The sequence below is a fragment of the Silene latifolia genome, chromosome 1, assembly GCF_048544455.1.
Source record: "Silene latifolia isolate original U9 population chromosome 1, ASM4854445v1, whole genome shotgun sequence".
Classification (NCBI taxonomy): domain Eukaryota; kingdom Viridiplantae; phylum Streptophyta; class Magnoliopsida; order Caryophyllales; family Caryophyllaceae; genus Silene; species Silene latifolia.
In genome coordinates this window covers 17,223,434-17,250,052 of record NC_133526.1, presented here as the reverse complement: position 1 = coordinate 17,250,052, position 26,619 = coordinate 17,223,434, and the positions used below count along the sequence as shown (strand labels likewise).

At 37.4% G+C, this 26,619-nt stretch overlaps 4 protein-coding genes across 4 annotated transcripts; all 4 read left to right on the top strand.

Moving 5' to 3' along the window:
- Positions 1–17,337, top strand: LOC141600192 (rRNA biogenesis protein RRP5). The gene is made up of 21 exons (XM_074420378.1): positions 1–293; positions 385–605; positions 1,547–1,690; positions 1,843–2,016; positions 2,352–2,451; positions 4,251–4,369; positions 4,456–4,578; positions 4,682–4,753; positions 5,468–5,560; positions 7,038–7,163; positions 7,262–7,384; positions 8,003–8,188; positions 8,800–8,874; positions 9,324–9,460; positions 10,730–12,279; positions 14,076–15,705; positions 15,980–16,076; positions 16,176–16,331; positions 16,410–16,640; positions 16,783–16,866; positions 16,953–17,337. The coding sequence occupies exons 1-21, from the start codon at positions 161–163 to the stop codon at positions 17,058–17,060; spliced, it is 5,682 nt and encodes a 1,893-aa protein (XP_074276479.1). The 5' UTR covers positions 1–160; the 3' UTR covers positions 17,061–17,337.
- Positions 17,338–18,398: 1,061 nt separating this feature from the next.
- Positions 18,399–21,623, top strand: LOC141600185 (uncharacterized). Its single transcript, XM_074420368.1, has 6 exons — positions 18,399–18,700; positions 20,149–20,240; positions 20,332–20,410; positions 20,514–20,608; positions 20,869–20,964; positions 21,289–21,623. Exons 1-6 carry the CDS (start codon positions 18,529–18,531, stop codon positions 21,364–21,366), a joined length of 612 nt encoding a protein of 203 aa, XP_074276469.1. The 5' UTR covers positions 18,399–18,528; the 3' UTR covers positions 21,367–21,623.
- A 3,800-nt stretch (positions 21,624–25,423) lies between these two features.
- LOC141641242 (putative UDP-glucosyl transferase 73B6) lies at positions 25,424–25,921 on the top strand. The gene has a single exon (XM_074449914.1). The coding sequence runs from the start codon at positions 25,424–25,426 to the stop codon at positions 25,919–25,921; it is 498 nt and encodes a 165-aa protein (XP_074306015.1).
- A 57-nt stretch (positions 25,922–25,978) lies between these two features.
- On the top strand, positions 25,979–26,572 carry LOC141641237 (abscisate beta-glucosyltransferase-like). The gene has a single exon (XM_074449910.1). It carries the CDS (start codon positions 25,979–25,981, stop codon positions 26,570–26,572), a length of 594 nt encoding a protein of 197 aa, XP_074306011.1.
- Positions 26,573–26,619: the final 47 nt, after the last annotated feature.

Genomic DNA, 26,619 nt, shown 5'->3' with positions numbered 1-26,619 from the left:
AGAATAGTCCAAGAAGAGCAAAGTGAGAAAACTCGAAAAAAAGGGTTTAAGTGAGCTTCTTCTCTAAAACCCTCTTCAACTCGAACAAAAACCTACTCTTTTGTGTTGTGCCACCATTTCTATTTCAACGGTATCTTCTCCGCGCCGCCAAACTACAGCCATGGCGCCACCGTCCAACACTAAGAAGCGTAAATCATCCGAAACCCTAGTTAAATCCTCTTCCAAACCCGCTGTTCGTCCGCCTCCTCAATCTCAACCTTTTCAATTCGACAACGATGTCGACTTTCCCAGAGGTTTTATTCTCAATTCATTTTATTCGCTGTTTTTAGGGTTTTTTGATTGATTTTGATTAATTTGATTGATTTTTGGGGGTTTTGTTTGCAGGTGGGGGGAGTAAGTTGAGTAGAGGTGAAAGGGAGGAAGTTGAAGCTGAGGTTGATGCTGAATATGGTAATGTGGTTGAAGATAAGAGGAATAAGAAGAAGGTGAAGAAGGGGTCGAAAACCGGGGGAGTTCGGAAGTCGAATGATGATGAGTTAGGTTCTCTTTTTGGGGAGGGTGTTACTGGTAAACTACCAAGGTTTGCTAACAAAATTACATTGAAGGTACCCACCCTTTTGTTAATCTCTTTGTTTCGCGGATATTTTTTTGTATGGTTTTCTCTTCATTCCGTTTTTATTGTCGTTTGATTTGATTAGAGGCCGTAATTGTTTCCGTTTATATTGTCGTGTGATTTGATTAGAGGTCATAATTGTTGGTGATGGAGTGTTGAAATGAGGTAGCCCAGGTAGGGTAATGGTTGGGGTTAGTATTCAGTAAAAAAGGAGATACATTTAAAAAAAAAAGTTACTAAATTTTCTCCACTGGGAGTGGCAAGGAGATGGTTGGAATATGCGTTACCCGAGGGCAATGCATAATCCCATTCCGAGGAAGGTGTTAGCTGTAAACATTATTACCCCTTGAATTAAGGTTAGTGGTTGGGAGTATTAACGCGATGGACGGAGTATGCTACTTAAATAGGGGTGATATGAGAAGCTCATGTTTTTATTTTCAAGTATAGAATTTTTCAGGCCGGTTATGGAGTAAGTCTACTTTTTTTTGGTTATCTTATTGTTTGCTTTCATGGGACCACCTTAGTCCAAAGTTAGCTTTCGTATGAATACATTTAGTTAACTACCTATTTGACTGATAGGGTAATTAAGGAACATTATAGTAGTACTCTTTGGTTGAACTGAAGCTGTCAATATGAGATGCAAACTCACCTTAATATGTAGTATATTGTCGAAACCGGAAAGTTGACATACATTTGGCATGTCTAGTTGACGTATCAAGAAGAAAAAGAGCTGGTCGATTTAATGAATTAAAGTAGAGTTTCATGGTGTTTAGCATAGAAAAAGAGCTGGTCGATTTATCAAGAAGAAAAACTATGCCCTCTGGTTTGTAGTTCGATTCATTTATTTTCATGGAATCCAGAACATCACAAGTAAAAAAGAGATGTATTCTGAAAAAAAGTTACCAAATTTTCTTTGTTTTGTGTGTACTCCAGAACATCTCTCCAGGAATGAAGTTATGGGGAGTGATTACTGAAGTTAATGATAAAGACATCGCAGTTACTCTTCCTGGTGGTTTGCGCGGATTAGTTCGGGCAAGTGAAGCGGTTGAGTCTTCTTTACTGGATAAAAATAAGATGGTAGTTTTCTCTATTTACTGTTTTCTTCGACTATAATATTATTTTATTTATTCATTATTCATGGATGCCCGCTGCTGTAGATGCCGCTTTACCTAATGGCTTTTGTATGTTTACATTAATGGTTTATTTTTTGTTTGCTCCCATTACACCAGGATGTAGAGTCTCATTTTCTCTCTAGCTTATTTCACGCTGGCCAGCTTGTATCTGGTATTGTGCTGCAAGTGGAGGATGACAAGAAAGAGTCAGGGAAAAGGAAGGTTTGGTTGTCATTACGACTTGCCTTGTTGCACAAGGGATACACTTTGGATGCTGTTCAAGAAGGGATGGTATGCATTTTAAATTTTTAATATTCTATATATTGATGAGCTTGATAGATGGCTGTCGTTGAGGAACAATGGTAATATTTGTATTCTCAACCAAATTTAGAACACATTTCCTCTTTGTAGATAATCTAAATGCCTTCTGTCTACTAATACTTGTCCTTTTTGACTTAAAGGTCTTGTTATACATCTCACCACTTATTAAATGCTTGATCGACCATACATATTGCATCAGTTCATCTGTTTATTTGTCTTCTAATATTGTTCTGTCTATTTTTTGTTTGAAGTGATATGATCTTAAAATATCCCTTTTCACTTATCAATCTTACATTGTGTATCAGGTTATGTCTGCTTATGTGAAAAGTATTGAAGATCATGGTTACATTCTTGACTTTGGAATGCCTTCTTTTACTGGTTTTATGCCAAAGCAAGTTGATAAAGGTTGGTCTTATGGCTTTTTATTACTTGTTTTATACTTGAATCAGCCAAAAGCGAAGGTGGTGTCCTGTCCTATTTCCTAAATTTTATTGTGTGGAATCTATGGTTAATATCTCTTCTTGTTTAGCTATGCGGTCGTTATATATCAATGTCATAATAGATTTTGTATACTATGTTTGTCTTTTGTTAATTTTTACTCCCTCCGTTCAAGCCAATTTCACACGTTTGTCAATATATGTGAAGTGTATCTTAATCAAACTTACGTAATGGGTTTGAACTTTGTCTCGTCAATGGCAGCTTTAACTTTATATGAGGAATTAGCTGCCGAGCTAGAATTTACCTTAATTTTTTGGTATTAAATTTTAGTCTTATATGTAGTTACTTCTGAAGGTGACATTTTTATAGGTACTAAAGGTGTCATTTGTTATATATCTTAGAATTGTAATAGAGAATATGTAGTACTTTTTAACGGGGTGGAGGCTGAATCAGCTTTTCAAGCTAGGAAGCACGGACACGCCTCCCAGCCAGCATCCCCGTGTTGGACCTGTGTCCGACACCCGTAGGACACATGACAAAACGTTTTGGGCACCTATAAAATCATGTCCGTTTTTTTTTTAAATTTATTTGAACACATCCCGACACCGTGTGTTGACTTGTTTAGGATTCATATGGTTCTGAATCACCACCTCTGTTTTTCCTCACTTCCTCACGAACTAGTACCTACACCATGGAGATGACAAAAAGTAGAACCAATGCTCGAAAATAACATAATAACTACAATTATAAAACTACTAATTACTATTTACATTATAGTACTAGGTAGTTGACGCTATAAGCACACACAAAATAGGACTAAATAACTTATTACTAATTATATTATAATACTAACTATTTGAGTTTGTAAGATTTGATGTTTGAATTTGAGTTTATAAGACAAATGCTTGTTTTGTAATTTTAAGGCATTATGGTCTTATAAAGGCAATTTTATATGTCAAATATAGAAGACTTCAAATTCCCTTTATTTCAATATGTATATTGATTTTTTTTTTGCCGTGTCCGTGTCTCGCAAAATTTGGAGTGACATGTCACGTGTGCGTATCCGTATTGGTGCTACCTAGGTTTCAAGCGATCAGTATGGTATTTTTGTGAAGAATATTAAGGTTTCATTATACTCCCTCTTTTTCACTATAATCTTCCTCCTGTCCATTTTATGTATATTCACTATGATCTTCCTCTTTCCTTTTTTGACACAAAATGTATGGCTAGTATTATCTCATCTCTTACCCTACATATTGTCTTTTAATACACATATACCCCTTCCCTAAAATATTGCAACCAAAGTATTTGAAGATCATAGTGAAATGAGGGAGTATCTTGTAAGTTTTCTGTAATGTTAGATTTAAATGTTCTGATAGAGTTAGAGGTGTCATGTTTATTGTTTAGACATAGCTGCTTAATTTTAAGTTCCTTCAAGTCTTCAACATTATAAGGCTTTTATATCACCAAGGAACATGCAAACATTGAGATATAGTATCAGTATGCTATACCTCGGAAGGTAAAGGATATGTTCATAATGTTTTGTAACTCAAATGTGCTGTTGTCATTGTTTAATTTGCAGAATATTTTTTGTAACTATTAGTTTCTTGTGGCTCTTCATTAAATTGATTTTTTTTCCCTTTTCTATATTTTTGCATTTTGAGGTGTGCGTTCACCCATGGACGGTTCTAAAGGATGATTCATGCCAGCCGACCCCAAACCATTTTGGGATTAAGGCTCTGATGTTGTTGTTGTTGTTGTGGTAGATGCAAGCGAGGCTAAGGTGCTTGTAGGGCAGCTTATTCAGGGGGTTGTCAAGAATGTAGATAAAACTCGCAAAGTTCTTTATTTGACTTCCGATACAAGTTTGGTGTCCAAATGTGTGGTAAGCCGCTTTTCAAATTGATAAATCTGCTGTTATATTTTTGTGAGTTACCTTGTAGTTAAACTGTTTTTTTCTAAAACATGCAGACCAAGGACCTGAAGGGTTTCTCACTTGATCTTCTTGTCCCCGGAATGATGGTGAATACTCGAATACAGGCTACACTTGAGAACGGGATCATGCTATCATTTTTAACTTATTTCACTGGAACTGTATGTGCTATGTATTTTGTTTTGTCTATTCTAGCGTCTCACAAGTCACAAGAACTAGTGGATTACTATATTGTCTCATACACAAATTCTCTAAATTGTACAGGTTGATATATTCCACTTGAAAAATGAACTTCACTCGTCTGACTGGAAGAAGCAGTATGACAAAAATATGAAGGTCGGACAATTTGAATCTTTTCGTCCAATTTTGAAATTTTGAGAAATCTGTTGTTTCATCTTTTTCCCTTCTTGCTCGCTTTCTCTATTTTCTTGCCTTTTATATAGTTTCTCCCAGTTGCGAAACTCAGATTCCAATCTGCTGAATGGTGCATGCATAGATACTCCCTCTGATTATTAGGAATCGCCCCATATTCCGTTTTTGACCTATTCACTAGAACTGCCTCATTTCCATTTTAAGCATGTTTTTGTTAGGAAATCACCCTATTTTATTGGTGAGACCCGCCACCCCACTCACAGCCTTAATCCTTTTGCAAAAAGTAATTGGAGCATTCTCAAAGAATCGGAGGTAGTATGATTGTGCCATGCTGTGCAACTCACTTACATTGTGATATTGTGTAAGCTGTTATGATTTTTAAATTTTGACCCCTTCAAAAAAAATAAGGCTATGATGATGATGATGACAACAACAACAACAACAACAACATCAGAGCCTTAATCCCAAAATGATTCGGGGTCGGCTGACATGAATCATCCTTTAGAACCGTCCATGGGATGATGATGATGACCCCTTCAAAAAAAATAATATGCAGCTGGATCTCTTTGGGTTTTGCCACTTATGTAAATCTCATGTATAATAGATTATCTAATGTGTCTTTTTTTTGTTTCATTGATTAACTAGAAGCTTTATTGAATCGACCCTCTTGTTTTGCAGGTCAATGCTCGTATTCTCTTTGTCGATCCTTCTACGAGGGCAGTTGGTTTAACTATGAACCCTCATCTCCTTCTCAACAAGGCTCCTCCTGTGGTGTGTTGCTTATACTATATCTAAGCTACTGTCGAACAATTATCTAATCATGTGCATTCTTTCTGTTAGAAATCAAATCAGGCTTGTACGGGGTGGTGTACTGTAAAACATGCTTCTTACTGTAGAATTCTTAGTATGTATTCGTAAGCCCTTATGACCACCCTCAATAATGATCAGGGGGATCTTCATCCCCTCTTCTTAGGAGATAATGTCGTCTCATGAGACTCACAACAATGAAAGAATGAGCCTCTGTGTAATGAAGCATGTTGAAAAACTCATCACAACAAATCTGTATCACGAAGAGCATATGGTAGGTCTTGTGTGAGAAATAGGAGAGAGTGTGTGAGTTGGTATAAATTCTAAAAATTACACCAACTTTTGTGTTCTATAGTTTTCTAAAAAAAGACATTAATGTTGTTTTTATTTAGAATTATATTCGCGAGAGAAAATGTGGGTTTATATGACGAGATCCTTATTGTTGGAAATGTGCTTGGTGAAAATTGGTAAGTTGAGATGGATGAAAGAGAAGTGATGCAAGATAGTGTGAAGACTGGAAGAAAATCAATTTTGTGGATGGCCAAAGTGATTCCTACATTTTTGGTATTTTAAATTAGGGACGTTGTTGGTGTATCATAAGTGGCTAAAGTTGGTACTAATGAATCCTTCTCTTTCTTCCAACCTTTGTCAGTCTGTATGTGGGAGTATAGTGTGTGTGGCTCTTGTAATTCCATATGAAACTTTACTTCGTAGGGACATCTATTAAAATGTCTTCCCACCAAGATGAGGCATTCTTTTCCCTGATAGATTCATGAAGCTATATGCAGCTTATAGGGGCATTTGATTCATCACTTTAATAATCTGAAATTCGTACTCATAACTTACAAATGACTAAATTGAGTACCTCTCCGTTTTCACTGTTGTGCATTTATGTAGCTTTTCTTGTGTAGATGAAGGTTTTTGCCCTCCCTGTCGTATTTGAAATTGTCCCTTTAATATTTAATTTATTTTTTCTGGTCTATTGGGATAAAGCAAAATGGCTCACTAAACTGGCTACTCTTCTTTCTATTGTGAAGTAGTAGTCCTTTGATGCTGTTCTCGACACATTTTTTTACTCTGGGTTATTAGGAAACAGTCCCTTTGTGTTGCTAGCACAAAGGTAAGTCTGTGTACATCCGACACCCCCCTACTCTGCCATATGCGGGAGCCATTGAGGCGCTGGGTTGTTGTTGTTGGCGCCGTCATCGTCTATTGTTCACCTCTCATCAGTAATCTGTTCATATTCATGCTCTACCTGTTTTTTCATTTCTTTACATCGAAATTCTGCCAGTGGGAATCAGTTTCATCGATTTATTGTAGAATAGATTTGATTATTGCTGACTGCTGAATCTTGTTATGCATGCTTAGGTATAAGAGTATTAATTTGTGATTGATGTACAGTTCACACCTTGTTTGATAGAGTTTTATATCTGATATGCAGCTAGTAAAGACAGGAGAAATATATGATAAAGCCAAAATTATCAGAATAGACAAGCAATGGGGCCTTTTGCTTGCAATCCCAAACTGCCCAGATTCCACTGTCGATGCCACTCCTGCATATGTGACAGTATGCATTTTCTCAGTTCCATATTTTTTTCGTGATACATACTTTTTTTTTTTTTTGTTGTTGTTGTTGTTGGTCTCAATAATTATCTATGGTTTCAGGTTTCTGATGTATCTGATACTGAAGTCCCTAATCTGGAGAAGAAGTTCAAGGAAGGGAGTGTTGTTCGAGCTAGAATACTCGGTTTTAGGCACATGGAGGGCCTTGCAATGGGTGTTCTCAAGGTTTGATCTTTTCTCGTTTGTCTTTGGTATTCCCCTTTCACAGTTTCTCATTTAGTTTAGGAAAAGTGTCTTGTGATTTTTTATGTATTAAATGCTGAAGTTTTATGCATGGTTCTCCTTTTGAGGAGTTATAGTTGCTATCCTATTTTCACGAGCCTTCTGTTTGTAAAGATCGACCTCTTTGTGGTATTGAGTTAAAGCTCTTTCTTGAGTTTTATCTTGATGACCTTAGATTTTCAATTTCCAGCTTCTTCAGCAGAACTATTTCTGGAAATATATTTTGTGCTTTCATTTACCACGACCAGCCCTTCACCGCTAGTTAAGAGAGACCAGCAAAAAATGAGATAGATTATACAGATGAAAGCATAAGATCTAATTTTTATCAATCACATTGGTGATAATGGATAAGAAAACGAGCATTACTGAGAAGGGAACGACTTCGTCATTTTTATTATATAGATTATCTGAAATATGCGCAGCTTAATGATGCAAATGAATGTACAGGTTGGACCATCATGGTTTATTAAGGGATTTAGATTAGATGCTTGCCATAGACACTGCAAATTTGATTGTTAGTTTGCTAGTTTGACTTATTTTTCATCACTTCTTTTGAAACAGGCTAGTGCATTCGAAGGTGCAGTTTTCACTCATGCAGATGTTAAGCCAGGTATGGTGGTGAGGGCTAAAGTTATTGATGTCAAAAGCGTTGGTGCTACTGTGCAATTTCCAAGTGGTGTCAAGGCACTTTGTCCTTCACAACACATGTCAGAATTAGAGGTCCAGCGTCCCCGGAAAAAATTTAAGGTAAATTGTGGTTTCTTCAAGTTATTATGGTTCGGGCATGACGTACTTGCCCTGACCATTGCTGGCCGTATAATACTGTTGGAACGTTTATTGTATTATTATGTAATTAATTTAAATTATGCCTTGTTAAACTAACCAATCATCATGTTGAACACGATCTCCCATTTCGAATGGGCCAAGAGATTCACTATTTTTTCGCTTTCTGGTGCTATAGAGTAAAGCAAAATGTCTTTTAAACTGTTTCCGGTTGTTATATTGTGAAGGAACATCGATCTAATGCTATTTTAACGCTGTTTTTATTTTATCGTTGGTCACTCCAAAAGTGACCTCTATATGTTCTTGACATAATCGGTAGCCTTTGAAGTATAGGGTATGGTGGTGGTGGTGGATGTTGTACTGTGCTTACTCGAACTTGGCTTTTTATCCTAGTATGATAAAGCGTCGCATTATGACCTGTGTAAGAGACCACTTCAAGTGTGTTTTTTATGTCGTAAAGTGTAATAATGTACAATCTTATATTGTGTTGCAATATACTTCCTATGTCACTGTACTCTTATCTTCAAGGAGACTGCTGACATTAGAGGCTTATTGAATTCAATGATTCTGTTCAGGTTGGAGCTGACTTAGAGTTTCGTGTCCTGGGATGCAAATCAAAAAGAACAACTGTCACGCATAAGAAAACTCTTGTAAGTTGGTAGTTATTTTTTCTTGTATGGTTGATGTGGATGCCAGTTTGATTTCCATTGATGCTATCTCATGTTCAACAATTGAAAAGTCGTCCTATTGCATGACCGAGCAGTTTTTATCTTCTTTTTCTGTTAAGTTTAGGGAAGGTCTTAATTCATTTTGTTACTGTTGGCACACCGAAATGATAAATGCGATTCTTATGGTGTCTTGTGCTCAAGTGTATTCATACATCATATTGGTAGGTTGACTATGTTCTTCATGTGCTGTCGAGTATCTCTATGGTGTAACTATAGCTTTAGGGGTGTCCTTTTGTGATGTTTTAACTGTGCCAATATTTGGGAGAGGCATCCTTTTGTTTTACATAGCATTTAATCTAATTAATTACTGTACTTTTATCTCCATGTTCCACTCTTACATGATGCCTTATGTATTGTAATTATGATTTCAGGTCAAATCAAAGCTTGGAATTCTAAGTTCTTATGGTGATGCAACTGAACAATTTATTACCCACGGCTGGATAACCAAGATAGAGATAGATAGATGTTTTGTCCAATTTTACAATGGAGTGAAAGGAATTGTTCCAAGGTCAATCCTTCTTTATTTGCATTTCAATGGTGTTCTGTTGGTAGTCTCTCAACAACATGATTATGTGTGGTTCAATTAATTGAAGAAGTTTTAAAAATTTGTTAATTTGCGACAATGGCTTGGTCGGTGCCGGATTCGGGCTATATTGCACTTGACAAGATTTGGAGATCAAATCTAAAACCGACCATGGATGACAATTGTACTAAACATATGTCTTATTATTTACTCCCTCCCATTAAGTGGAAATATAGCATTTGCTTTTACCCCCAACATCAAAACTAGTGGGCAACATGCTTCTTGTTTACTAAAATATACCCATCTTTACATCACCCACAATCCTACATTCCTACTCTTATCATCCACCTCTCCCCAACCCCTTATCCCCCATCAGCAGCCCCCAAACCCTGACCCCTACCGCTGGTGTGCGGGAACTGATGCCTTATCGTCGATGACGTGCTAGAACCGCCGAGTCACCGCTAACGGCATGTTAGAACTGCTGACATTGCCATGGTAGATGCATCCGCCCCCTGCTCACCACTTTCTTCCACACATCTCTCGAGCCACACAACACTACCCACCACTGTGTGCTACCGTAGATCTATGTATTTTGAAACTACACCTTACTACCAAAACCCCTATCATCGACCTCCACCATCCTAGATCTAGGGGTTTTTAACCTTCGCCGTCTTTCCCTCTATCTTAACATTGGTGGTGGTGGTGGTGGTGTAATGGTGGGCCCAGAGGAGAGGGGTATGGGATAGGTCAGTTGGTGTAATGGTAGGTTTGATGGTGAAGGTGGAGGTGGAGATTGCGTTGAGGTGGTGACGGAGGTGGTGAATGGTGATGGAGAGAGTGGTCATGGATGGTGATGGAGTTTAGTTTTGGTTTTGGGATGAGAATTGAGATAAGTGAGCAGGGTAGGAGAGGGTATGACTTGTGACTTGTGAGGGTGGGTTAAGTGTAAAAGGGCATATGGGTCTTTTAGGGAAATGATATGAAATCAGTTAATGAGCTGAAAATGGGAGGAAGTATTACACTGCCTTCTTTTGGTGAATAACAAAAAAATGACGATGGGTCTTGCTGTAGTTGTTCTTGTATGTAGCGGTTCTTAATAACTCTTTGCTTAAGTTCTCTTTACCTTCGATCCTTAATGTGTTTTAACCATCTCTGAGGTCTTGCTGTCTTTAATTTTTGTCACTTGACTATTTGGATTTATTTGGTAGATTACTTTTTTTTGGATTATTTATAATATAATATTTGTTTTAGCAGGTCTGAACTTGGTTTAGAGTCAGGTTGTGATCCGAGCACGAGATACCATGTTGGGCAAGTAGTGAAATGCAGAGTAACAGGTCGTGCTGCACATCATATAAATCTCAGTTTTATTATCTCGCCACCCAAGATTTCTGATGCCGACAAGGTCAAGTTGGGTAGTATAGTTTCTGCAGTTGTTGAGTTTGTTAAGCCAAACGCCATATTATTACACGTTAATGTGAAAGGGAACATTAAGGGTACTTTGTTTACGGAACACTTGGCTGATCATCAGGGACAAGCTTCTCAGTTAAAGTCAGCAGTAAGGCCTGGGTATGTGTTTTCTGAGCTACTGGTTCTAGATATGGAAGGAAACAATTTAATTCTCAGTGCAAAGTACTCTCTTATTCATGCCAGTCCGCCGCTGCCTGCTGACATTACTCAGATGTCTTTGAATTCTGTGATAAATGGTTATGTGTGTAATTTGATTGAGACTGGATGTTTTGTTCGATTTCTCGGGCGCTTGACTGGTTTCTCTCCAAAGAAAAATACCCTTGACGACCGAAATGTCGATATTTCTGAAGCTTTTTATGTTGGGCAATCTGTCCGGTGCAATATTACCGACATCGATCGTAAAAGTAGCCGTATATCACTGTCACTGAAGCAGTCTTCTTGCTCGTCAACAGATATCTCCTTCCTTCGGTCGTTTTTCCTAATAGAGAGCAAGATTGCTGAATTGCAAGTCTCTGATTTGAACTCTGAGCTCGGTTGGCTGCAGGCTTTCAGTGTTGGTAGTGTTGTGGAGGGTAAAATTAGCGACATAAAGGACGTTGGAGTTGTTGTTAGCTTTGACAAATATTGTGACGTTTTTGGGTTCATTACGCAGTATCAGTTGGGTGGGAAGACTCTCAAAGTAGGGTCCACTGTTCAAGCTGTAGTTCTGGACATTGCTAAATCTGAACGTTTGGTTGATCTGTCTTTAAAGCCTGATTTTGTCGTCCCTCCTATAAGTAAAAAGAAACGTAAAAGAGAAGTTAAGGAGTTTAAGGTGCATGAAAGAGTGAATGCAGTTGTTGAGATAGTCAAAGAGGATTACTTGGTTGTTTCATTGCCTGAGTATGACTTTGCCATTGGGTATATAGCCGTGGCTGATTATAATACACAGAACATACAACGCAAAAGATTTACTGGCGGAGAAACTATCGTTGCAAATATCATGGAGCTTCCAAGTGAATCAACTGGAAACAGATTGTTGCTTCTCCTTGAATCTAGTAGCCTGCCTTCAAATGCCAAAAAAGCTAAAAAGAAGGGTGGATGTGATGTTGGATCTCTTGTCGAGGCTGAGATCACTGATATCAAACCTCTTGAGCTACAAGTAAAATTTGGAAGTGGGCTTCGAGGACGAGTTCATATTACAGAGACAAATGATGAGAATGTTGTTGAAGAACCTTTCTCTTCTTATGAGGTTGGGCAGATATTGACTGCTAAAATTATTGGTAAATGTCCAACTGCTGAGAGGAATAAGAATGCGTGCTTATGGGAACTGTCTCTGAAATCGTCACTGCTCTCAGGTTTAAACATATTTATGGCAACTACTTTTGTTTTTTCCAAATATTTTGTTAATTACTGTAGTCATGAACAACATATTTAAAACATAACAAATCCTCCTAAAAGATATATAATCTGATCTACTTTCAGACGTAGAACTCTCCTTGGAGATATATAATCTGATCAGTTTATTTATAGAACTTCATTTTTCAGTGTTTACATTATTCACAGAATCATAGTCACCTCACACATATAATGCCAAACATAACCACTAATTTTTATGGCAAATCTTGTGAAGCTCAATTTTCTGCTGCTTGCTCTCTAATCAACGGTCTTTCAATTTTTTCACTATTAATTGTATATCACCGCTGTTAAATTGTTTAAGCAGTCGTGTCTGACATAACCTAATTGAGCCCTTTACCAATGGTGTTGTACTCTGAGCTACAATATGTTTCAGCTCAGCTTGTAGATTGTATCGTTTGTTGGAGGTCAAGAAAATTTGCTTTGGAAGTTTTGCCTAATTGATGTTAATCACATTACTTGTCCATAGTCTTTGAACTTAGTCCTTGTTCAGACCACTACCTTCACCGAAATTTATAGGCTGTTACTCTGTTGTAGGCTTTACTCAAAATGGTAGAGTATATGATTTATTTGTAGTAGTGAGAGAGAATTTTAGAATAACAACAACAACAACATCATTACCCCAGTGCCTCAATGGCTCCCACAAATTGCGGGGTAAGAGGGGGTCGGATGTACGCAGCCTTACCCTTGTGTTAGCAACACAAAGAGGCTGTTTCCGAATGACCCAAGATGAAAATTGCGTCGAGAACTGCATTGAAGGACCGCTACTTCACAGCGCAGCCACTTTAGAGAATTTTAGAATCCAAAAATAAAAATTAAACCAGTAACCTAAGGTAGGTCCATAATTCCTACAGTTTCTAAGCCAAGAAACATAAAATTACAGATTTCTGTTAGATTTTCTTCAAATTATTTGAAGCTAGTGTAGCTGTTGGCTCCCTCCGCACGCTCCCTAATAGTGCGCTTAATGGAAGTGTTCGTCTCCACAAGGAGATTTGGCTTTCCTTCTCCTCTTCAAAAGCAGGCTTAGGCTATTTGTCTTTTATTTTTTTCTCATATGTGTCCAAATTTGAACTAATATGATTCCATGACATTATTAATTGTAACATTTAGCTATAGACCTTAAGAATTCCCAGAATTATAGAAATTTACTTTATTTTACGTTTGTGTAGGATAGATCATGATAAAGTTTAATTTGTTGATGTTTTGTGTTGATAATAATAATAAAGTTTCCTGTCTTAGTGTTATTTAATGGATAACACGAATATCAGAAATTTGTGTTTAACTTCTACAGTATCTAACTAATGCGACTCTTTAACAAGAACTCTTAAGTTTCCTATTACGCAATGCGTCCATTGCGAGATCATATGTTTTATAACTATCGTTGCCTTCAAGGCTTTTTTCTAAGTTAGATAAGGAAAACTATGTAAAAATAAAAACAGTTAGACAAGGAAGTGATCAAATGTTTGGCTTCTAGCAGTCAAACTGTTAGGAATCATAAATTGTAGCATTTAAAATTCTAGCACGCTGAAAGTGAAGTTGTTTACAATCGTCAGACTTTCACGTTACTGGTTAGTTTTTTCATTATATAAAAGTAAATGTTGATGTAAAATTCTTATTGGTTCGCTTCCCAGTTTATAAGTATCTCAACCTAATGGACGTGTCATCGTGTAATGTATGATATATTATAGCAAGCCATATCCTATCTCATTCACTTTTCTAACCCATTTTACTGTTCCAGAATCTATGGGCAGGAGTCTAGAAATGGCTGATGATTTCAACTTTTCAGTAGGACAGAATGTCCTTGGCTATGTTGTCAAAGTGGATAAAGAGTGGGTCCTGTTAGCAATATCTCGACTAGTGAAAGCTAGGCTCTATATTCTTGACAGTGCTTGTGAACCTGATGATCTCAAGCAATTCCAGAAGCGCTTCAAGGTGGGATCCGTAGTATCCGGGTATGTATTGACAATTGACAAGGAGAGAAAGACTCTTCGTTTAGTCACTCGCCAGTTTTCTGCTGGTTTGAATGGTATTGTGGAGAAAGGATGTGCCGACAAAGCAAACAAGAGCAGTGACACATTAGATGAGAAGGGTATTGCTCACTTTCATGATGGGGACGTTGTTGGTGGTAGAGTTGGGAAAATTCTTCCTGGTGTCGGGGGCCTACTTGTGCAGTTGGGACCTCGTGTATATGGTAAAGTTCATTACACAGAACTTGTAGATTCATGGATCTCGAACCCCTTATCAAGGTATCAAGAAGGCCAATTTGTTAAGTGCAAAGTCCTTGAAATCAGCCATTCGGACCTGGGAAATGTCCATATTGATTTGTCATTGCGCTCATTCGTGGAGGGTTCTAGTCGCTTTGATAACATTGAAGAACTTGAGCCTGGTATGGAGGTGAAGGGTTATGTGAAAAGTGTCACTCCTAAAGGGTGCTTCGTTTTGATTTCTAGAAATATCGACGCAAAAATTTTGATTTCCAACTTGTCTGATGAGTTTATTAAAGACCCGGCGAAAGAATTCCCTGTGGGTAAACTTGTAAGTGGGAAAATTTTGTCGGTTGAGCCTCTGTCTAAACGAGTTGAAGTTACTCTGAAGGTGGGCGGCAACAGTAGTCTCAAGTCGGAGTTGAGTGATCTGAATGTTGGAGATGTTATTAAGGGCAGGATTAAGCGGGTTGAGTCATTTGGTCTCTTTATAGTGATTGATAATACGAAGTTGACTGGATTATGCCATGTGTCAGAAGTTTCAGATGATCATATTGACAACCTTGAGGACAAATTCAGGGCAGGGGATAGAGTTATTGCAAAGATTAAAAAGCTAGATGTTGAGCGTCAAAGAATATCACTTGGGATGAAGTCCTCTGATTTGATGGACGAGGACATTGCTATTAGCTCTTCATCTTTAAGTTCTGATGAAGGTTCAGAGGACTTTGACGCCGTTGACGATTCTGCGTCAAACATGAACATTGGTGTGTCTCAAATTTCCCATTCAGTTTCTGAAGTTGAACATGAAAATGAATTGGCAATTGCGCAAGTTGAGTCAAGGGCTTCGGTTCCACCCTTGGAGGTTACTCTTGATGATGTTGAGGAGGACGGTGTGGATGAGCGATTTGACTTGAAGGAAAGTCAAATTGTTGGTGTTCTAGATGAGAAGAACAAAAGGCGGGCAATGAAAAAGGCCAAGGAAGATAGAGAATTAGAAATCAGGGCTGCCGAGCAACGCTTACTGGAAAAAGATGCACCAAAAACTACCGACGAGTTTGAGAAAGTGGTTAGAACTTCTCCAAACAATAGCTTTGTCTGGATAAAATTCATGCAGTTTATGCTTTCAACAGCTGATGTCGAGGGAGCGCGTTCAGTTGCTGAAAGGTAAAGGACGTTAGCCTGTTATTTCTGTAGAAAATTTCGCTTCAAGATTATTTACGACACTCCTGACATTTTTTGGGGGTGGCTGTTGGCCTGCATTCTTTATTTCTTGGTATTACTTATTTTACTAATCTACTCTATTTTTGATAAGATTGAGGGACGTTTTTGACGCCATCTTATCCTTAAGCGTGCCTTTTTCACAGCTCACTATAAAAATGTATTTTTTCTGGGTTGTGTTTTTTATGACCTTTATTTATTTGATTCTAATTCTCTGAAGGGCCCTGAAAACCATCAACATCACATATGAGACGGAGAAGCTAAATGTGTGGGTGGCATATCTAAACTTGGAAAATCAGTACGGCAATCCTCGTGAGGTGCTTTTCTTTAACCTAACTTAAACTACGAAAATTGGATGATCGTGTTCTCGTTTAAGAAAATTACTCTTATTAACTTTCGGTTTCTTGTATGTTCAGGAGGCTGTCACTAATCTCTTTCAGAGAGCCTTGCAATATTGTGACCCCCTGAAGTTGCATTTGGAATTGCTTGGATTGTACGAAAGGACTGAGCAGCACAAGTTGGCCGATGAGCTCCTTGGGAAAATGGTGAAGAAGTTCAAGCAATCATTCGAGGTATATATGTTTAATGCCCGCTTCACTGTTTTTATAATGAAGAAATTCAACTCTCTAATTCTATTGTTTTTGTAAAAGGTATGGCTGAGGCAAATTCAGTGGCTTATGAAGCAAAAACCCGACGAAGTTGATAATATGATAAAACGTGCTCTCTTATCTCTTCCATACCATGAGCACATTAAATTCTTATCACAAGCAGCAATTCTTGAGTTCAAAATTGGTATTCCGGATAGAGGGCGTTCTACTTTTGAGAAAATGTTGCGTGAATATCCAAAGAGAACAGACTTGTGGAGTGTCTACCTTGATCAGGTGAGATTGTTAATTTTATGCTTTAATATACCCTTTTAAACTCCAGCAAGTCTCCTGGAGGACATCCTTGCAAATTTAGTTGATCTCATATACAGACCATCTCATACAAGAATTTGCGTTTAACCTCCTGAGATTTGTACAGGAAATTCGACTTGGTGATGCTGACTTAATCCATGGTTTATTCGAGAGGGCAACTAGTTTAAGTCTCCCACCGAAGAAGATGAATGTAAGTAAAGCTTCTCTCAGTCATCATTATCTTTGCTTTCCGTCTCTTTCAGACTAAAATTTCTTGTTTTCTATCTGTATCTGCAGTTCTTATTCAAGAAGTATCTCGGTTATGAAAAGTCCGTAGGTGATGAAGAAAGAATTGAACATGTTAGACAGAAGGCCAAGGAATATGCCGACTCAGCTGCACCTTGATATATTTTATACTGATTGAGACTTGCTCTGAATCATCCAATGACCTCCATGACAATGGGACGGAGTTATTATTACCGGATGGAGGATGAAAAACCGAGAATGGCAATTAGGAGGCTGGAAATTTTGTAGCAAAAGCACTTGATATATTGTACCATAAATTTTGGGGAGGATACATATTTGCTTCTCATTTTGTGAGCCTACCAGTTTTGTATGATGATTTTGGTAGTGTAAGGTTGTTATTTATTCTTTCAAATGAAATAATTACGAGTTTACTTTTCTTCCGAGAAATCATAAAACAATTCAATACTTGCAACTGACAAACCTAAACTAAATTAGCTTGTCATCGAAAATGTTCTATAATATTTATGCCGATAGAACATTACAACAAACCAGTTAGAATATCAGCAAGAAATAGTAGATATACTGCTTGATCATCATTCATCACAGCTAGTTGAACTAAAGCGACACCTTAAACACAGTATGTATCGTGTTCTGTCGAGTGCTGCTGTGCTGATAAAACATGCCATATTGTCGTACTTGAGTCATGTCGACGATCTATCAATGCACAGACCGTCAGACTGGCCCATGGTCAATTCATGACATTGTTCCCAACAGTCTATTTTTCCGGTATTCAAGCCTGGCATTTTATGAGTCAAGCAAGCGGAATCAACCCGAATGCCAACTAACAGAATATATTTTATAGGAAAATGATACATACAGCCCTAAGGGCGGGCTGTATTTAAGATAACTAAAAAGGAAATAAAAACTTAAATTAAGCATTAATAACATCAAATTACGCGTAATTGTGTCATAAATTCCTAATTTAATTCCATTTTGGGAAGTAATTTAGTTCTTAAATACAGCTCATTACCGTATTTTATATCATAATGAGTTTTTTTTGTCAAAAACTACGTAACATTTACCTTATTTTCATAAATACTACCTAGTGTTTTTAATTTTGCAAGAAACTACCTAATATTTTTTTTACTTTTGTCGAAAACTACCAAATTGAAATTAATGAGCAAATTCGACAATTTTTTTTTTCAAATTAACTAAAATTCCGACAAATAAGTCAAATGCCAATCGAATTAATCATAATGTTGTCCAAACTAGCCACAATCTCGACCAAACTAGTCAGAATTTTAGTAAAAAAAATTGAAATAAATGTGTTAGTAGCTAATCAACACAGTTGGCGGTTGTTAAGTATAGTAAATAATGTATGTTCAATGCCAAAAATAATATTTTCGCGATAGAATTTTGTCTAATTTGATCGGAGTTTTCAGTTTGGTAGTGACCGACAAAAGTCAAGAAAATGTAGGTAGTTTCACGCAAAATTAAGAACTTTAGTTAGTATTTATGAAAATAAGGTAAATATTAGGTAACCCTAAATTATCGTAATCTAATAAGAAGAGTAAACAACCTGAAAGTCTGAAACCCTAAATTTTTTGAGAAAGAAAATATAGTGGAAATGGCAGTACCAGGTAGAAGAAACGGAATGTTGGAAGATGACGACAACGATGTCGAAGATGGAATCTTCGATACCGTCGACGCTGACGATGACGCTGACACTCCTCCTCACCTCCGAGACCTTGTCGCCGCCGCTCGCTCCGGCGACCTCGCCGCCCTCCGCCTTGCCATAGGTTTCAGCCTCTCTTCTTTCTAGGGTTAATTTCTAGGGTTTATGCTCATTGTTTTACGCCGTATTGTGCAATGCTTTAATTGAATTAAATTGAGTTGAATTTAGAAGGAATTGTTGTTTAGTTATCATGAAATAGGATTATATGTTTTACGCTGTATTCTGCAATGCTTGAATTAAATTGAATTGAATTAAGTTAAATTGAATTGAGTTGAGTTACATTGAATTGATTGTACTTTTTTTTTTTGGACAAATTGAGTGATTTTAATTTTATTTTTATTTTTGGCATTGAATTTTTGCAGTGTGATTATATGCACATATACTTGATGTGGTATAATGATGATGATGAAATAGCATCTACTGTTAGTTTGCCGCATTTTCGCAGTTTATGGAGGTTGATTTTTATCCCGTAAGCAATGCAGTTGTGAAACTAAATGAGGCAAAGCTGAGTTTAAGTAATACAGTTGAATTTTATCGTATAAACAATACAGTAAGTTGTAAGCTGAAAGGGATTGTATTCCTTCGAAACCTAAATCATTCTTCCAATAATTATGTAGCTGTAAAACCATAATTGAGGCTCCATTTGGGTCGAGCGAGAACTTTCACTTTAAACTTTGTAGTGTAAATATGTAGCTGTAAAACATGTAAAAAAAGTTAGGGGTCTAAATTGCGTCTTCATATGAATCCTATGTTCTGAAGTTATTAGAATCTAACTTTACGAGCTGGCCTATTGTTGGATTGCTAATTTGCTATGATACTTTTGACATTTCATTTTTTTTTTCAAATATCACTTATTACTAGTAGTACATTGAAGATGCTCCTTTGTCGCTAAAAGATTGATCACATTTGAATTTTGGCTTCTCCAAAATACTTTATTACAGTATTTGATATGCTTTGTAGGTTTAAATTTCTACTCCCTCCGTCCCGGTCATTTGTTGTCCTTTGGTTTTGGCACAGAGACCAAGAAAAGAGGAGAGAGCCAATTACTAATTGACATGTGGACCAAATTGAGTGTGAATGACCAAATTGTTCATCAAATGCATTCCTAAAATAGAAAGGACAACAAATGACGGAGACACCCAAAATGGAAAAGGATAACAAATGACCAGGACGGAGGGAGTATATGTTTATATTGGCCTTAATTATTCGCAAAATGGAAAGTATTGTGGAGTGCAATGCTTATGCTAAATAGAGAGGGTTATTTGTGGCTCATGCCCTTAAGACCATATAAATGAGCTTTAATTGATTATAATTCTTCTTGTGACGGAAGGAGTGTTTGATTTTGTTCTTTACTGTGATTGGATCTTTCGATTACCACCCCGCTTTACTCTGCCCATTTATTGAACATTGCATGTACTAAAAGGATGATTGTCGACTTGTCGTATAGTGATGTTGTTTAGTGAAGGTAACACTGCCCCTATACTTTTCTAAAACTATTTGTTGATCATGTAGATAACTTGGATGGCGATGTTGACGAACCGGTTGAAGATGGAGATACCGCTCTTCACCTTACTTGTTTATATGGTCATTTACCTTGTGCTCAGGTTGATTACTTTTTCTCTGTTTTTTTTGGTGAGCATGTCTTTATTATCAGAATGAAGGATAATTACTCTGTAATTTATGATTATTGTTCAGCTCCTTTTGGAAAGGGGAGCTTCTTTGGAGGCAAAAGATGAGGATGGTGCAATTCCTTTGCATGATGCTAGTGCTGGCGGTTGGTCAAATGCTCTAGATTGGCTTTAATATCTTAGAATACTTTCATCTTCGTGATATTCGAATGATTGCATTTGAACTTGTAATCTTCTTGATGGTAACAGGATATACTGAGATAGTCCAACTTTTGATTAGCCGCGCCACTGATCCAGGTTGTGTTAGACGGATGCTTGATACAGTTGACGTTGAAGGAGACACAGTAAGTAGCAATTAGATATTTATATTTATTTTGTTGTACTCCGTAATCATATTGAAAAATTATTAAAATTGTCATATGATAGTAAATGTTCACATTTGTCATAAAAAATTTCAATTTTCAATAAAAAATAGAACACTGTAGTACATAAATGCAAAAGCATATAGTCAAAAGATCAAATAGTAAGATGTTGTAAAACAGAGGGAGTATCAGTTTCCTGCTGTCACACAATAAGATGTAGTAACACCCTTTCCCTTCTGTAGCCCCTTCATCATGCAGCCCGAGGTGAGCACCTGGACACTATCAGATTGCTGCTGTCCCATGGCGCGTCTCTTACTACGAAGAACAGTTATCACAAGGTAAGTGATTCTGGCTGTGCTGTCTTTCAGTTAATGTTCTGTTACCCTCCCCATACCATCTGTATTTCCCCCATTCGACTTTAGTGATCGGACAATGTTGTCTTTGACCGATATTTTCTCAATTATTCACAACTTTTTAAGAAATTTAAATATACCAGTGATTGCCAAATTTTACATTCTAAGATACGTTTTGAGAATTTGATGGTCAGAGTTAATGTTAGTTGACCACCAAAGTCAAATATCGACATAAATTTGAGATAGAGGTAGTACTAGACTGCCTATTTTTATTTCAACTCAAGAAATTCATTTTTCATACTTTGGCAGACCCCATGTGAACTGGCTGATCCCGAGTCAGATGCAAGGGGATTTCTAGAGGCTGCAACTAATGCTATAGGACACTAGTAAGTACTGATTCAAGTGCAATCCCTTGGTCTTCTTGTTCCAGTCATTCTTAATTGTGTCCTACATGAATCATTAGAGCAGGAAAGATTTTACGAGAGTTCTCTATTTAAATTGTGGATTTTATAGCCACCATTAGAGTACAGATAATTTTCTGGTTTCTTTATGAAATTCGACAAACGATACCATCCTTGCAAGAGGTTGGAAATGATGAAACATGATTTAGAGTTTGAATTGTCTCAGCATCTTTTGGATCTCAATGTCTTCGTCTATTTTGATCCATCTTTTGGATCTCAGCATCTTTTGGATCTTGGTGATTGAGGAAGGGTGAAGACTTTTTTAGTTCATTGTTTCCTCTATATCACCCGTTGCTTACGTGTTCTTTTCTGTCCGTTGCAACCACTTAGGGGGTGTTTGGTTCACCCAAAAAAGGTATGAGGTATGGGTTTGGAATGAGTCAAACCCATACCAAGTGTTTGTTTGGCAAATACAAGGGTTTCATACCCATACCTCAAACCCATGAGGTATGGGTTTCTCATACCCAAGGAAGGGGGTGGGTATGAGATTGATACCCACGGGTATCAAACTAAATTGATCAAAAATATGAAAAAACAAATTATAGCATATTGTAAATCCAATTTTTTATATACTTATTTGGTTAACTAATCATTTTCATGATTTTATAATATTGAAATTATTATTTATAATACTTTAATTTACGCATTTTAACCTTAATTGATGTTCAAACTCATACAACTCAAAAATGAACCAAACACAAGGTATGAGGAATCAAGTTTCAAACCCATACCACCCGGGTATGATTCCTGATTCCAACCCCATACCCGTGCACGAAACAAACGCCCCCGAATTAAAGTTTTTTGTATTAAAATTATACTCTGCCCTTTTTACTTTCGGTGTTTCGTTTTATTTATTTTTTCATGTTTAGTTTAGAAGTATTGTGTAATACATTAATAAAAATGTTTACGTAATCCTCCAAATAAAATTAAATCTAGTAAACCCAATTCGATTATTCCTAATTCGAGTAAACTAAATCAATTAAACGCAAAATCAATTAAGATAAAACCCTAAGGTCTCTTCTTTACAAGCTTCGTCCATGTTACGTTTATAGCCCTCCTGACCGTCTTTTGTCTAGGCCTAGGAGCTCTACCTCTACCCTTTTTATCAACGGGGTCTTTTAAGTTGCCGCCTTCTTAGCCGAAGTCACATTTCTTACCATGTGACGTTGATTGTTCTCCCTCCGTTGTAATCTCCTACAACCCCACACCCTTGTAACATCGGAACCTACTCCTGTAGAGTTCGGAGTTTCAATGTCCACATGTTCTTCTAATTCCTTCACCAACTTCGCTGCACCCTTGTAATACTTAAGGTCCTTAAAGCAACATTTGATGATAGTTTGGGTCCTTGTTGTATGGTTTACTCGCCATTCTAGCCTTCTAGGAGTAAGGTAGATAAATTGAGCTTATCGTCGTCGTTTGAATTGAGCTTATCGCCTTTTAACATCGTCTTTGTCGTTTTGAATTGAGCTTATCGCCTTTTAACATCGTCTTTGTCGTTTGCACTTATGAGTATGCATTTTATCTTCTAATGCACGCCAGATGTTTGCTTAATGTCGTAGAAATATTTTATGTTCTTATATTTTATCTTAAGTTTTATTGTCATAGTGCTTATGCATCAATTTTGTCGGAAATTCAGAAATCATGATCGCCTACCACCGTTAGAGAACCCATAAATTTTGAGCGATTGTTTGGACCGTTTTAAAATGAAGGTAGATGAAGTAGGCTCATTGTCTTTTAATAACATGGTGTCTTTGACTTGTGTAACTGAACATGAATAATTATTGACCACTAAGGGTTTGGTTAATGGTCACAAAGAAACGACATGACAGTGTTGTGCTAGCTCAAAAATTCTACCATCCTCCGGGAGGACGGTACTCCTCCCACACAAAAACAATCCACCAAATGAATATTATACTGTCTTTGTGTGTGAGGAGTATCGTCCTCCCGGTGGACGATAGAATTACGATAGCTTATCTTATTGATTATGTATTGTCGAATTTTTGTGTACATGTATATTACTACTCCTTCATGTTAAAACCCTTAATGCATCGAATTCTTTTTCTTCCATTTTTAGAGATTGAATTTGAGCTTTGATCTTAATTCACAGAGCATTTGACACAGCGGTTTTCTGTATTTGATTTCGTTCTTTGGCGCGTCATATTTGAGTCTAACGTTGCTAACTATAAATATTGAACTCTAATAGTGGTTCGGTTCTCACGTTCAATCGTATCTCAGTTTGTCTACGTTTATTTGTATAGGATACGCAAATGTAATCGTTCATCGAAAATAGAATAAGACATTTCCTTATGCGTTTTGTGTGTTCCTATTGTGAGCTGAAGCGTGGGATTGCCTTTGGTTTTTTTACTAGCCGCATGACTATTTATGAATCTGGTTTCCAGCTTAAAAAATCGAGGACATTATGCACATGTAGAACTATGTTTATCATAAAGCTAAAAATTCGTTTGGAATCAGTGGTGAAGCTTAGGGGCTAGTAGGCGCGCTCGCCCCCATTAGCGGATGAAAATCGCAAAGGTTTTAGTTAAAATTTTCTAATTTTTTTCGAGTTACCTTTATACCATTACCCGTTTACCCCTGCTAAAAATTTTTGCACCCGTTGGGACTTGTGTCCACCACAATAATTGGAATTGAAATCGAAAAACAAAAAAAATTGTATCGTCATTGGTACAAGCCTTTAATGTCGCGTGCGAAGCTACGGGTTTTTGACCAGTAAAATTAAATATAAATGGGCACCGCCATCCTTGGCAGTTGGCACCTGCATGGCTCCTGCTCTCAGCATTAATTTGCCTAGATTTGTTGATAAAATATGCTCACTCAATCCCCCAGTCATTTATTGTCCTATTTCATTTTGGGATGTCTAAGTTAATTGTTCTTTCTATTTTAGGATTGCATTTGATTAGCAATTAAATCCTACACACTCAATTTGGTCCACTTGTCATCTTATAACTGGCCTCTTCTTCTTTCTTGGTCTTTGTGCCAAAATCAAAGGATAACAATTGACCGGGACGAAAGGAGTTACATTTATTTGAAGTTCCATGTGAATGTTTGGGGATCAAACGTCGGCATTGTCCTCGTCTATATCTCGCCTTGATAATGCGAGCAGTCTAATGCGCTCATTCTAATGGAAAATGAGTTGCGTCACCGGGTGACACTTAATCTCGGCCTCACTCTCTCAAATGCAATAGGTGGGGACCCCTTCAATAAAGAATGCATGTGACCCATTTAAGACGTAATTAAGCCCAGTTTTGGGTTAAACTTGATCAATAGCTCACAAATATAATTATAACTCGAGTAAATAATATTACCTCTGACTCAACAAATTCTTTATTCATTTGTGAGGGGTATTTTAATAAAATGTAAAGAATCTATTGAGTAGGAGGGAGTATGTGACATTAATTCTATTTTGGCCGATATTTCTTACAGTACATGCCTACATAGTAACCTTTTTAATGTGTATATGTATATGTGTGTATATATATATATATATATATATATATATATATATATATATATATATATATATATATATATTGTGACATGTTGTCACAAAAACGAAAGCACATAAAAAGCAAAACAATTTCCTATCATCCAAATCCAATTCAATCCATCGTTAAGGAACACAAATATAGAAATAATGACAAAACAAAACAGAGTCTCTAAAAACAAAGTGAAAATGTATTTCCTACCAGCCTTTATAGGAATAAGTCACATTGCAGCAATGGTGAAAGCAGCAAGGTTGTTTGCATCTCACCCAAATGTACAAGTTACCATTATCAGCACCTTACAAATTTCCCAAACCTTCCAAAGTGCCATCGACACCGACCGTGCTTTAGGTCATGAATCATGATATCGGCTTCCATATAGTTAAGATACCCATTTCCGAAGTGGGGTAACAATTACATGAAGACGACCTTGAAAGTATCTTGACCACTCCCTCCCTTGACATTGAGAATGCGGTTAAATTAATGAAGGCTGTTGGGATGCTTTCGACCCCAATTCTGAACCTGGTTAGAGATCAATTGGCCGACTGCATTGTAGTCGACTTCCTTCACCCTTGGGCCGCAAATGTGGCATTTGAGGGTAACATTCCTTTGATAATGTTTAATCCTTGGAGTTTGTTTCATGTGTGTTGTGAGGATAGTCTTAACCGGTTCAAGCCCCATGAAAATGTAAATGTGGGTTCAGATTGGGAACCGTTTCTCCTCCCTGGCCTGCCTGACCATGTTGAATTAACAAGATCGCGCTTGCCAGATCATTTTAGAGGTCCGGTTATAGTGGGTAAGGATTTTATATCATCCTTCAAACATGCAATGGATACATGTTATTGTTTGATGGTTAATAGTTCTTGTGAATTCGAGTCCAAGTACGTCCATTATTACAATAATGTGGTGGGGCGGAAATGTTGTCTAGTCGCTCCACCCCATTGTTATCCGGTTCCAAAGGACGATAACATATTTGAGTGATTAGATACCAAGACCTCAAATTCGGTACTATATTTGAGTTTTGGGAGCTACGCCCCAATGTGTAAGGAGCAATTCCACGAGATTGCCTACGGTCTTGAGGCCTCGGGCCACCCGTTCATATGGGTGGCTCGGGTAAATAGGTCTGGCAATCAAGATGACGAAGCCTGGTTTCCTGAAGGATTCGAGGCTCGTGTAAGGGAGTTGGACCAAGGGCTGGTACTCAAAACCTGGGCTCCTCAAGAGCTAATACTAGGTCACCCTAACGTGGGTGCATTCATGACACACTGTGGATGGAACTCGTGCCAAGAGAGTCTGAGTAATGGCGTCCCAGTAATTACCTGGCCTCTGATGGTGGAACAGTTCTACAACGAGTGTTTCATGGTGGATGTACTACAAGTAGGGATTCGGGTTGGGAATGAGGAGTGGGCGTCTTATCTCGTAGTGCGAAAGGTAAGCGTAACAAGAAATAAGGTTGATGAAGCAGTTAGACGGATGATGAACGACAATGCAGAGGAAATGAGAAAACGGGTACAACCATTCGTGGGCAAGTGTAAGGAAGCTGTTCAGAGGGGTGGATCCTCGTATCAGAACGTTTGCGATCTGGTTAAGGAACTCAACAACCGAAAACAACAATCCATTGCCATGGCTTAATCTATTGTGTTACACTGTTACCAACTAAATGTGAAAAAAAAATTGTA

Coding starts and splice junctions, on each gene's coding strand:
- LOC141600185 (XM_074420368.1), top strand. CDS start 18,529: ATGGCAGTACCAGGTAGAAGAAACGGAATGTTGGAAGATGACGACAAC. Junction 18,701..20,148: donor CGCCCTCCGCCTTGCCATAG/GTTTCAGCCTCT, acceptor TTGATCATGTAG/ATAACTTGGATGGCGATGTT. Junction 20,609..20,868: donor TTGACGTTGAAGGAGACACA/GTAAGTAGCAAT, acceptor TCCCTTCTGTAG/CCCCTTCATCATGCAGCCCG.
- LOC141600192 (XM_074420378.1), top strand. CDS start 161: ATGGCGCCACCGTCCAACACTAAGAAGCGTAAATCATCCGAAACCCTA. Junction 1,691..1,842: donor TACTGGATAAAAATAAGATG/GTAGTTTTCTCT, acceptor CCATTACACCAG/GATGTAGAGTCTCATTTTCT. Junction 16,332..16,409: donor AGTTCAAGCAATCATTCGAG/GTATATATGTTT, acceptor TTTTTGTAAAAG/GTATGGCTGAGGCAAATTCA.
- LOC141641237 (XM_074449910.1), top strand. CDS start 25,979: ATGTGTAAGGAGCAATTCCACGAGATTGCCTACGGTCTTGAGGCCTCG.
- LOC141641242 (XM_074449914.1), top strand. CDS start 25,424: ATGAAGGCTGTTGGGATGCTTTCGACCCCAATTCTGAACCTGGTTAGA.